Source organism: Callithrix jacchus, chromosome 17, assembly GCF_049354715.1.
Source record: "Callithrix jacchus isolate 240 chromosome 17, calJac240_pri, whole genome shotgun sequence".
Lineage (NCBI taxonomy): Eukaryota > Metazoa > Chordata > Mammalia > Primates > Cebidae > Callithrix > Callithrix jacchus.
Genome location: NC_133518.1, coordinates 64,152,849 through 64,166,151, shown reverse-complemented (window position 1 = coordinate 64,166,151; position 13,303 = coordinate 64,152,849). Strand labels below are relative to the sequence as shown.

Here is a 13,303-nt window from a genome sequence, read left to right as displayed (position 1 = left end):
GCTCTTGTTGCCCAGGCTGGAGTGCAGTGGGGTGATCTCGGCTCACTGCAACCTCTGCCTCCTTGGTTCAAGAGATTCTCCTGCCTCAGCCTCCTAAGCAGCTGGTATTACAGGCATGTGCCACCCAGCTAATTTTTATATTTTTAGTAGAGACAGAGTTTCATCATGTTGGCCAGGCTGGTCTCAAACTCCTGACCTCAGGTGATCCACCCACCTTGGCCTTCCAAAGTGCAGTGATTACTGGTATAAGCCACCACACTCAGCCATGTTTCTGATTTTTAAAGAGTTTTTATCTTAAAAGGGAATTAGGAATTTGGAACTATTATCATTGGATATTGTATGAAAAACTGCTCTTTTAAGTTTGTCTTAGGTAATAGTGATAGGCAAAAGAAAGCAACTTGAGTTTCTAGAGTCAAAGAGAAGCATAATGATTAGTTGGGCATGGTGGCACACACGTAATAGTCTCAGCTGAGAGAAGCTGAGGCTAGAGGATTTCTTGAGTGCAGGAGTTCTAGGCTACCGTGAGTTATGTTCACAACACAGCCTGCCTGCCTGCTTGACAAAGCAAGGCCCTGTCTCTAAAAAAAAAAAAGAGAAAAGCATAATGGAAGAGTTTCATGTAGAGTAATAATGGGACAAGACACAAGGCATTGATTCCAATTATGAATATTAGGGGTAATCATAACTGTAAATCCACGAATGGAATGGAGAAAAGTATTGTAGGCAGGAATGGACAGTTCTCAATGACTGAGTACATGGAGTAGAACTATAATGAGAGGAGACAAAATGATAAAACATAACTTCAGATTTCTTTTTTTTTTCAGTAGCATTTTTTTTTAATTGTACTTTAGATTCTGGGGTACGTGTGCAGATCATGCAAGGCTGTTGCATAGGTACATTCATGGCAACGAGCTTTGCTGCCTCCATCCCCGCATCACCTATACCTGACATTTCTCCCCACGTTATGCCTCCCCACCCTCCCTCCCATTGTCCCTCCCCTGTTCTCCCCGAAATGGATCCCAGTGTGTGATGCTCCCCTCTCCATGTCCACGTGTTCCCATTGTTCAGCACTCGCTTATGAGTGAGAACATGTGGTGTTTGATTTTCTGTTCTTGTGTCAGTTTGCCGAGCACGATGGTTTCTAGGTTCATCCATGTCCCTACAAAGGACACAAACTCATCATTTTTGATGTCTGCATAGTATTTCATAGTGTATATATACCACATTTTCTTTGTCCAGTCTATCATTGATGAGCATTTGGGTTGGTTCCAGGTCTCCGCTATTGTAAACAGTGCCGTGATGAACATATGTGTACATGGGTCTTTATAACAGAACGATTTATAATCCTTTGGGTATATACCCAATAATGGGATTGCTGGGTCAAATGGAATTTTTATTTCTAGATCCTTGAGGAATCGCCACAGGGTTGTCTTCCACAATGGTTGAACTAATTTACACTCCCACCAACAGTGTGAAGTGTTCCTATTTCTCCACACCCTCTCCAGCATCTGTTGTCTCCAGATTTTTTAACGATTGCCATTCTAACTGGTGTGAGATAGTATCTTCAATGTGGTTTTAATTTGCATTTCTCTAATGACCAGTGATGATGAGCATTTTTTCGTGTTCGTTGGCTTCATATATGTCTTCTTTTGAAAAGTGTCTGTTCATATCCTTTGTCCACTTTTGGATGGGTTTGTTTTTTTCTTGTAAATCTGTTTTAGTTCTTTGTAGATTCTGGATATTAGCCCTTTGTCAAATGGGTAGATTGCAAAAAAATTTTCCCATTCTATTGGTTGCCAGTTCACTCTAATGATTGTTTCTTTGCTGTACAGAAGCTCCGAAGTTTCATTGGATCCCATTTGTCTATTTCGGCTTTTGTTGCCGTTGCTTTCGGTGTTTTAGTCATGAAGCCATTGCCTATGCCTATGTCCTGGAGGGTTTTGCCTAGGTTTTCTTCTAGGGTTTATATGGTGTTAGGTCTTATATTTAAGTACTTAATCTGTCTGGAGTTAATTTTAGTGTAAGGTGTCAGGAAGGGGTCCAGTTTCTGCTTTGTGCACATTGCTAGCCAGTTTTCCAAACACCTTTTATTAAACAGGGGATCCTTTCCCCATTGCTTGTTTTTGTCAGGTTTGTCAACGATTAGATGGTTGTAGATGTGTGATGTTGTTCTTCAGGCCTCTATTGTGTTCCCTTGGTCTGTGTCTTTGATTTGGTACCAGTATCATGCTGTTTTGATTATTGTTGCCTTGTAGTATAGTTTGAAGTCCAGCAGCATGATGCCTCCAGCTTTGTTCTTTTCGCTTAAGATTGTCTTGGCTATGCAGGCTCTTTTTTGGTTCCATATGAAGTTTAAAGTGTTTTTTTCCAGTTCTGTGAAGAAGTTCATTGATAGTTTGATGGAGATAGCATTGAATGCATAAATTACTTTGGGCAGTATGGCCATTTTCAGGATACAGATTCTTCCTAACCATGAGCATGGAATGTTTTTGCATCTGTTTGTGTCTTATTTCCTTGAGCTGTGGTTTGTAATTCTCCATGAAGAGGTCCTTTACCTCCTTTGTTAGTTGTATTCCTAGGTATTTTATTCTCCTTGTAGCAATTGTGAATGGGAGTTCGCTCTTGATTTAGCTCTCTGTTAGTCTGTTATTGGTGTATAGGAATGCTTGTGATTTCTGCACATTGATTTTGTATCCTGAGGTTTTGCTAAAGTTGCTTATCAGCTTTAGAAGTCAAGCCTGTAATCCCAGCACTTTGGGGGGCCGAGGCGGGTGGATCACGAGGTCAACAGATCGAGACCTTCTTGGTCAACATGGTGAAACCCCGTCTCTACTAAAATTACAAAAAATTAGCTGGGCACGGCGGTGCGTGCCTGTAATCCCAGCTGCTCGGGAGGCTGAGGCAGGAGAATTGCCTGAACCCAGGAGGCGGAGATTGTGGTGAGCCAAGATCGCACCATTGCACTCCAGCCTGGGTAACAAGAGCGAAACTCCGTTAAAAAAAAAAAAGGAAGAAGAACATTTGGGGCTGAGACGAGGGGGTTTTCTAAATATACAATCATGTCATCTGCAAATAGAGACAATTTGACGTCCTTTCCTAACTGAATGCCCTTTATTTCTTTTTCTTGCCTGATTGCCCTGACTAGAACTTCCAATACTATATTGAATAAGAGTGGTAAGAGAGAGCATCCTTGTCTAGTGCCAGATTTCAAAGCAAATGCTTCCAGTTTTTGCCCGTTCAGTATGATATTGGCAGTGGGTTTGTCGTAAATAGCTTATATTATTTTGTGATATGTTCCATCGATACCTAGTTTATTGAGAGTTTTTAGAATAAAGGGCTGTTGAATTTTGTCAAAGGCCTTGTCTGCATCTATTGAGATAATCATGTGGTTTTTGTCTTTGGTTCTATTTATGTGCTGGATTACATTTACAGACTTGAGTATCTTGAACCAGCCTTTCGTAGCTGGATGAAGCATACTTGATCGTGATGGATAAGCTTTTTGATGTGCTTTTGCAATCAGTTTGCCAGTATTTTATTCAAGATTTTTTCATGTATGTTCATCATTGGATACTGGCCTGAAGTTTTCTTTTATTGTTGAGTCTCTGCCGAGTTTTGGTGTCAGGATGATGTTGGTCTCATAAAATGAGTTAGGGAGGATTCCCTCTTTTTGTATTGTTTGGAATAGTTTCAGAATGAATGGTACCCACTCCTCTTTATACGTCTGGTATTATTCAGCTGTGAGCCATCTGAATCTGGACTTTTTTGGTTGGTAGGCTATTAATTGCTGCCTCAACTTCAGCCCCTTGTTATTGGTCTGCTCAAGGTTTCAATTTCTTCCTGGTTTAGGCTTGGGAGGGTGCAAGTGTCCAGGAATTTATTCATTTCTTTCAGGTTTACTGGTTTATGTGCATAGAGCTGTTTGTAGTAATCTCTGATGGTGGCTTGTATTTCTGTGGGATTGGTAGTGATTTCCCCTTTATAATTTTTTATTGTATCTATTTGATTCTTCTTTTTTTTTTATTAATCTGGCTAGCAGTCTATTTTGTTGATCATTTCAAAAAACCAGTTCCTGGATATATTGATTTTTTTTTTTGAAGGGTTTTTTTGTGTCTCTGTCTCCTTCATTTCTGCTCTGATCTTAGCTATTTCTTGTCTTCCACTAGCTTTTGAGTTGTTTTGATCTTGCTCCACTAGCTCTTTCACTTTTGACATTAGGGTGTCAATTTTAGATCTTTCCTCGCTTCTCATATGGGCATTTATTGCTATAAATTTCCCTCTAGACACTGCTTTGAATGTGTCCCATAGATTCTGGTACATTGTGTCCTTGTTCTTGTTGGTTTTGAAGAACATCTTTATTTCCGCCTTCATTTCATTGTTTATCCAGTTGACATTCAGGAGCCTGTTGTTCGGTTTCCATGAAGTTGTACAGTTTTAAGTTAGTTTCTTAATCCTGAGATCTAATTTGATTGCACTGTGGTCTGAGAGAATGTTTGTTATGATTTCTGTTCTTTTGCATTTGCTTGGGAGTGATTTACTTCTAATTATGTGATCAATTTTAGAGGAAGTGTGATGTGCTGAGAAGAATGTATATTCTGTGGGTTTTGGGTGGAGAGTTCTGTAGATGTGTATTAGGTCCACTTGTTCCAGTTCTGCATTCAAGTCCTGGATATCCTTGTTGATTTTCTGTCTCATTGATCTGTCTAATATTTATAGTGGAGTGTTAAAGTCTCCCACTATTATTGTGCAGGAGTCTAAGTCTCTTTGGAGGTCACTAAGAACTTGCTTTATGGATCTGGGTGCTCCTGTATTGGGTGCATATATATTTAGGACAGTTAGCTCTTCTTGTTGTATTCATCCTTTCACCATTATGTAATGCCTTTCTTTGTCTCTTTTGATATTTAGGATAGTTAGCTGTTCTTGTTGTATTCATCCTTTCACCATTATGTAATGTCCTTCTTTGTCTCTTTTAATCTTTGTTGGTTTAAAATCCATTTTATCAGAGACTAGGATTGTAACCCCTGCTTTTTTTTGCTTTCCATTTGTTTGGTAGATCTTCTTCCATCCCTTTATTTGAGTCTATGTGTGTCTTTGTATGTGAGATAAGTCTCCTGAATACAGCACACCAGTGGGTTTTGAAAGTTTACCCAGTTTGCCAGTCTGTGTCTTTTGATTGGGGCATTTACATTTAATGTTAATATTGTTATATATGAATTTGATCCTGCCATTTTGTTACTGGTTGTTTTGCCCATTGGTTGATGCAGTTTCCTCATTGCATCATTGGTCTTTACCAATTGGTTTGTTTTTGCATTAGCTGGTACTGGATGTTTTTTTCCGTGTTTAGTGTTTACTTCAGGATCTCTTGTAAGCCAGGTCTGGTGGCGACAAAATCTCTCAGTAATTGCTTGTACGTAAAGGATTTTATTTCTTCTTCACTTATAAAGCTTAGTTTGGCTGGATATAAAATTCTAAGTTGAAAGTTCTTTTCTTTAAGGATGTTGAATACTGGCCCCCACTCTCTTTTGGCTTGTAGGGTTTCTGCCGAGAGATCCGCTGTGGATCTAATGGGCTTTCCTTTGTGGGTGACCCAACCTTTCTCTCTAGCTGCCCTTAGCATTTTTTCCTTCATTTCAACCCTGATGAATCTGACGATTATGTGCCTTGGGGTTGCTCTTGTTGAGGAGTGTCTTTGTGGTGTTCTTTGTATTTCCTGTATTTGAATGTTGACCTGCTTTGCTAGGTTGGGGAAAGTTATCCTGAATAATATCCTGAAGAGTGTTTTCCAGCTTGGATTCATTTTCCCCATCCTCTTCAGGCACACCAATCGAGCATAGATTAGGTCTTTTCACATAATCCCATATTTCTTGGAGGCTTTGTTCATTTCTTTTCACTCTTTTTTCTCTTTTCTTGCCTTCTCTTTTTATTTTATTGAGTTGATCTTCAATATCTGATATCCTTTCTTCTGCTTGATCGATTCGGCTATTGAAACTTGTGTATGCTTCACAAAGTTCTCGTGCTGTGTTTTTCAGCTCCATCAAGTCGTTTATATTCTTCTGTAGGCTGGTTATTGTAATTAGCATTTCGTCTAATCTTTTTTCAAGGTTCTTAGTTTTTTTGCATTGGCTTTAAAGGTGTTCTTTTAGCTCAGAGAAGTTTGTTATTACCCATCTTCTGAAGCCTCCGTCTGTAAGCTCATCAAAATCATTCTCTAACCTGGTTTGTTTCCTTGCTGGTGAGGTGTTGTAATCTCTCTGGGGAGGAGAGGCGTTCTGGACTTTGATGTTTTCATCCTTTTTGCACTGGTTTCTTACCATCTTCATGGCTTTATCTATCTTTGATCTTTGAAGTTGGTAATTTCGGGTGGGATTTCTGAGTGGGCGTCCTTTCTGTTAAAGTTGGGGCTATTTCTCCTATATGAGGATTTTTTTAAATGCAGATGTCAGTGTGCTGCTTGACACAGTCTGTGCATTGTCTGCCTGTGGAGGCACTGCTGGGCTGCCTAGGTCTCAGCTGGGCTGCTGTTTGTTCTTTGCCTGGTTTCCGTTTATGCCGGTGGGATTAGCCCCACCTTCCCAATGACGGGCTTCTTTCTCTCCACCGAGCCTGCTGTTCCCTGATGGAGCTCTTTCTGATGTGTTAACTGCGAAACTCTCCTGGGAGAGGGATTCCGTTTGCTGGATCTTGTGGGGGTGGGACCTGTCTGGCCATATTCCCCTCCCTGCTTTCAACTTTCCCTTCTTCTGTGGGATGGGCAGTTACTTCTGGCAAGTTTTCTACGTGTTAGTCCAAGTCCCTGCCCTGGTCTACGCTAAGGCACCGATCTGCCTGGGGCTGCAGGCCTGGGCTGTCGCCCAGGTCTGCAACTCAGCCAGGCGTTTTCCTGGGCTATGTGCTGCCGGTCAGTGAAGCGCTGTATCTGAATAGGAGTACCAAGTAAGTGAAGCCCCCTGATCCTCTGTGCCAGATACGCTTCCCAGGTGGAGCAGTGCCCCAGGTTGCCTCGGCTCGCCCCGTTTGGGCTGCTTTCGCCACCTTTTTTTTGGTTAATCCTACTGATCAACCAGTTCCTTTGGACCGAACCTGGTACCTTGTTCAGAGGTGCGGCTATCACTCTGGTTCTGTGTCTCACTCACCAGGAGCTGCACTCCGGAGAAGCTCCCTTTTGGCCATCTTGGTCCCATCTCCAAAACATATAACTTCAGATTTTTAATCTAGGCTACTATTGTACCTGGAGAAATTGAGGGAGGATAGTTAATTGAGGTTTAGTGAGTTTGTAGGCAGCTTGTGTGGTAGATGTCATGTGAGCTTAATAATCAGACCAGTTGGTTCAATCCTAGTCAACTGTTTCCTGAGAGTATGACCACAGGCAATTTGTGTAAACTTTCTGGATTTCCGTTTTCTCGTTTATAAAAGGGAAGACAAATACCTGTATGATAGGATTGTTGTGAAACATAAAAACAAATAAGGGACCTGGCTCATAATATGTAGCTGCTGATGATATTATATGTTGTTACTGTTATTTAGTTTTGCATTTTATTATTTTTGTTTTGAGACGGAGTTTCGCTCTTGTTGCCCAGACTGGAGCGCAACGGCGCGATCTTGGCTCACTTCCGACTCCTGGGTTCAAGCGATTCTCTTGCCTTAGCCGCCCGAATAGCTGGATTACAGGCATACGCCACCATGGCCAGCTAATTTTATATTTTTTGTAGAGATAGGGTTTCTCAGTGTTGGTCAGGCTGGTCTCAAACTCCCGACCTCAGGTGATCTGCCCATCTTGGCCTCTCAGATTGCTGGGATTACAGGCATGGGCCACTGCACCTGGCTGGTTTTGCATTTTAAACAAACTAGATGAGGTATACAAGTTTCCCTTGTCACAACAGAGAATGGTAGTATTAGAGCCAGAGATGGTTCCCACATTTGAGACAGATAAATGTTTTTGAAAATTTTAGGTGTGTCTCAGAATAACAGATTTTCAGAGGGACTAAATATAAATTCTTAACCCACAAACCAACTTTTGTGATTAGTAATAAAAATACCAGATTATAGGATCCATTCCTGTACTAAGTTTTCATTTCTGAGAAATGGAATAGAAACCAGAAAAGAACTCTTCCTGGAATTTGTACGTTCGAAGGAGGAAGATGGCTAGTAAATGACCAGATATATCTAATTCTGTATTTCTGAAATTTGAAAAATAGAGATGAACACTTAGGTTTTTCTTTCTTCTGACATGCTATTATTATTGCCTTCTATTAACATAGTTTACAATCTTAGAAATATGGTAGATTGTGACTCTTAAATGGAAAAATATGACATTTTCCAACCACTCATTTATAAAACCTAAGAATAATTGTCCATGAGTTAAATTTGGTAAATAATGAAGTGGGTAAGACAACTAGGAAGACACGGAAATATGTTCAAAGTGATGGTTGAGTGAGATACAGGAAATTTTACTGTTCTTTCAAGACCCCATGCATTCAACATCATCAACAACTCAAAAAAATTCCCAGGCAAATGTGCTGCACAGTAATTGCTAACAAGCAAGACAAATATTACAGGTTGCAGAAATAGTTAATGGACAGTAAAAATAGGGGGAAAAACATAGCAAAGTGTTACAGCAAATATAGAGAGTTCTAGAGAGCAAAGTAAATAGAAGATCAAGTCATACTGAAGGTAATTCTTAGGGTTTCTTTAGATTCTGAAAGATGAGGAGTGTGGCAGTGAGCTCAAGGATAGTAGACACGCTGGAATAATGCTGAGAAGTTAAGAGTTTAAGAAAGTATTTCTGTGTTGCTTTTCCAAGGATAGGAAACAGGATATGATGGATTTGAGGTCTAATGTCCCTACAGCCCTCTAAATCTTTGAGGGCTTCAGGGTCAGGCCTTTGGTATCAGTCTGTCCACAAAACCATGGTCAGTTTATTCAACATATTTAATAAGAAAAAGATAGAATTTGAAGAACTGAATGTGGCTGTCATTGCTTGACCCTGTTTGCAGTATGCTTTTAGTGAGAAAAATAGATTAATGTGAGGTCCAGAGATGACACAAAAATAAAATTGCTCACTGGGCATGGTGGCTCATGCCTGTAATTCCAGCACTTTGGGAGGCCAAGGTAGGTGGATTGCTTGAGCTTAGGAATTCGAGACCAGCCTGGGCGACATGGCAAAACCACATCTCTACAAAAAATTAAAAAATTAGCCAGGCGCAATGGCAGGCACCTGTAGTCCCAGCTACTTGGTGGGCAGAGGTGGGAGGATGGCTTGAGCCCATGGTCATGCCACTGCATTCTAGCCTGGATGGCAAAGTGACACCCTGTCTCAAAAGTAAAAAACAAACAAAATGCTCACTAGAAACTAAAGGGGAAAATCTATACTGTATATCAATGGTTAAATTGAAACAATGTATATCAGAATAACAAAAGCCAAAGTGACTCCCACCTGCAATACCAGGGCTTTAGGACACCCCATGTGGGAGGATTGTAGCCTGGGCAACACAGTGAGACCCCATCTCTTAAAAAAAAAAAATTAGCCAAGTGTGGTAGCTCTCCTGTAGTCCTAGCTACTTTAGAGGCTGAGGCAGGAGGATTGCTGACCCTGGGAGTTCTAAGTGGCAATGAGCTGTGATGGCACTATTGCACTCCAGCTGGAGTGACAGAGCAAGACTTTGTTTTTTATTAAACAAAACAAAAACAAACTATATGAGAACAACTGATGTATATTTTATAAGAATAGAAAATCAGCTCAGAGAAAGACTGAGCATGTAGAGACCTGAAAGCTGTTGGGAAAACAATAGATTAAAATAGCTCAAGCAGTTTTGAACCAGTAAGATATTACCATCCTGGTGGTACTGACATGTTTATCACCCTGTGAAATACATTGTCAGGAAAAGATGCCTCATTTGCCTAAAACTAGCTTTGATAAAGGTAGGTTTATTTTATAGTTCAGTTTTCTTAAGTGGTAAGAAAGAGAGGCTCACTTGTAACTCAGTGTGGCATGGAAGCCAGGAATGCTGAACGTTCTGCAGTGCACAGGGAATCTCCACTGAATAAAGGCCCCACATGTTAATGGTGCCCAGACTGAGAACCCCTGATCTAATACACAGAATAAAGAGCTGAGAATAAAATTTTCTTTGTGTTTCACAACCATTTTTGATTCTCAAATTATATATAGTAAAGAATATGTTTTTGTTTTTAATTTCCAGTCCTTTATGGACCTATAACTTTTGTAAAATATACTGAAAATTTCACGGCAATATCAAATTGCTATATACTAAATATTCAATTTCTATACTTTTGTTTCATTTGTATGCCCTTGTAAACAAACAAACAAACAAAATCTGTATTTCTTATATATGGGTAGCAAATAATTTGTAGATTAGCACCAATCTGTGGAAATTTTGAATAGTATTCTTTAGAGTTTTTGTCTCTGAATACTCTATAATAAATTGTATGATTTTTGAAATTAGGAAAAAGTTTAAAAATGTTCATTTAGTATTTATGACACTTTGGCAATAGGCAGTTGACTGTTGAAAAATGCAAAATTTGTTAAAACTTATGCAATTAAAATATTTGGTTTTTGGTTTTGTTTTTATGTCAGAATACCTAGAGAACATGTGTGGATAAGACAAGTTGATACGTCATTTGCTAGCATTTTCCCACCCACCATGCCATACCCCAGGCAGATGTCTTCCTATGGAAGTACCTCTTCCTATGGATCCCAGACACTACCTGAGAATGCTTCTTAACAGTGCTTAAAGAAGTCACTATCACTTTAAGGCAGTTGGTGTCAGATATGAAACTTACCATCCTAAACTATGTTCTGAAGGTCTTTGAATATAATACTGTTCTTAACCTTACATTCTTTCAATGATTTTTTAAAACAATCTTTCTCATTTATCAAGGAAATTAAAAATCTCAAATCAAAGCTTTTTTGTGTGCTGGTTACTTGTCCCAAGCATACTATTCAAAACCTTAATTATGGTAAAAGAAATTTATGTCTTCCTTTTATTGCCATACTTTCTGTGTCAAGAATGTATCTTGGGCCAGGCACAGTGGCTTATGCCTGTAATCCCACCACTTTGGGAGGCCAAGGCAGGTGGATCACCTGAAGTCAGGAGTTTGAGACCAGCCTGGCCAACATGGTGAAACCTGAAGATGCAAAAATTAGCTGGGCCCGGTACCCTGCCCCTGTAATCCCAGCTCCTTGGGAAGCTGACGTGGGAGAATTGCTCGAACCCAGGAGCCAGAGGCTACAATGAGCTGATATCATGCCACTGCACTCCAGCTTGGGTGACAGAGTGAGACACTGCCTCAAAATAAATAAATAAATAAATAATGTGTCTTAAACTGAAGCAGAACTCTTATGGTAAAAACAATTATTGGTGTAGGGAAGAAAATCAAGTGACTGTAAAGGTATACCTAGGTCATGTTTGTTCAAAGTAAAGTCTTTGAAGAACTATCACCTGGTATTTTTTTTTGAGACGGAGTCTTGCTCCATTGCCCAGGCTGGATTGCAGTGATGCAGTCTCACCTCATTGCAACCTCTGCCTCCTAGGTTCAAGCAACTCTCCTGCCTGAGCCTCCCAAATAGCTGGGACTACAGCCATGCACCACCTTGTCGGGCTAATTTTTTGTATTTTTATTAGAGACAGGGTTTCACTGTGTTGGCCAGGGTGGTCTCAAACTCTTGACCTCGTGATCCACCTACCTCAGCCTCCCAAAATGCTGACATTACAGGCTTGAGCCAGCACGCCCAGCCATGTCCTGTTTTTTGTTTTTGAGATGGAGTCTTGCTCTGTCACCAGGCTGGAGTGCAGTGGTGCCATCTTGGCTCACTGCAACATCCATCTCCCAGGTTTAAGTGATTCCCTTGCCTCAGCCCCCGAGTTGCTGGGACTGCAGGTGTGCACCACCACACCTGCTAATTTTTTGTATTTTAGTAGACATGGGGTTTCACTATGGCCAGGATGATCTCCATCTCCTGACCTTGTCTTCTCTCCTCCTTGGCCTCCCAAAGTGCTGGAATTACAGGCATGAGCCACCACGTCTGGCCAACCTGTTTTTATATAGCTTTTTAGTTTCTTTCATTTATTTCCCATTTGTTAACCACCATCTGTGTGCTAGGTATCATTCTATATGATGAGGATTCATCACAACAAAACAGATAAAATTTTTTGCCCCTGTTCAGAGCTTATGTGGATTTTTTTTTTTTTAACAAACTAAAAGACTCATAAAGGTATCTAGCCTTAACAGCACAGAATTAAGATGTCACATGGATTTTCCTTACGGCAGCATTAATATTATGAGGTGTGAAATTACTAGATGTGTACTGAAGAGTCACAAAACTGGACTACTTTTCCAGACTGCTTCCTGTTTTTTGAAGTTGGAGTCTATGCTACCATGTACAAATATAGTCAGAATAAAATATTTAAAGGAATACAAAAACACTATGAAAAATATAAATCATTATATTTGTTTGTTGTCAGAAACCCTAATGATGAAAAATATAGATCCATCCGGATTGGAAACACAGCTTTTTCTACTAGACTCTTGCCTGTCAGAGGAGCTGTTGAATGTTTATTTGAAATGGGCTTTGAAGAGGTAAGTATGTTCAAGGATTTCCCCTCCCTCTTCATGCACAAAACAGTCATTATCATGTTGGTGAATAATTGAAGATAATGTTTTTTATTTAATTCATCATTTTATGAATCTATAGAAATCGTTAAAAATCACAGACAATATAGTTTAAAATTTACAAAGGATTCAGATGGTGACTTTTTTTTTTTTTGAGATGTAGTTTCGCTCTTGTTTACCCAAGCTGTAGTGCAGTGGCGTGATCTCGGCTCACCGCAACCTCTGCCTCCTGGGTTCAGGCAATTCTCCTGCCTCAGCCTCCTGAGTAGCTGGGATTACAGGCACGCACCACCATGCCCAGCTAATTTTTTGTATTTTTAGTAGAGACGGGGTTTCACCATGTTGACCAGGATGGTCTTGATCTCTTGACCTCGTGATCCACCCGCCTCAGCCTCCCAAAGTGCTGGGATTACAGGCGTGAGCCACAGCACCCGGCTGGAATTGACTTTCATGTCACTGAGTAATGTCTTACTCTGTTGATTCCTGTAGGTCTACCATTATCAGGGAAATATGGTAATATTGTCAATTGTGGAGTTTCATTTAAATGCTCATAATCTGCAGGTCTGTGTACTGCATGCTGTAGCAACTTTTTTTTGAGACTGAGTCTCACTGTGTTGCCCAGGTTGGAGTGTAGTGGCACAATCTCAGCTCACTGCAACCTCCTCCGCCTGGGTTCAAG

General features: G+C 40.3%; 1 protein-coding gene across 7 annotated transcripts in view; it reads left to right on the top strand.

Moving 5' to 3' along the window:
• The window catches only part of NGLY1 (N-glycanase 1), a 61,590-nt gene that overhangs the window by 1,667 nt on the left and 46,620 nt on the right, over window positions 1-13,303 (top strand). For all 7 annotated transcript variants that reach the window (XM_008983921.5, XM_002759663.7, XM_035278577.3 and 4 more), the window contains exon 2: window positions 12,477-12,591. In XM_008983921.5, the coding sequence (XP_008982169.4) occupies window positions 12,477-12,591 (115 nt within the window). The remainder of the gene's footprint in view (window positions 1-12,476; window positions 12,592-13,303) is intronic.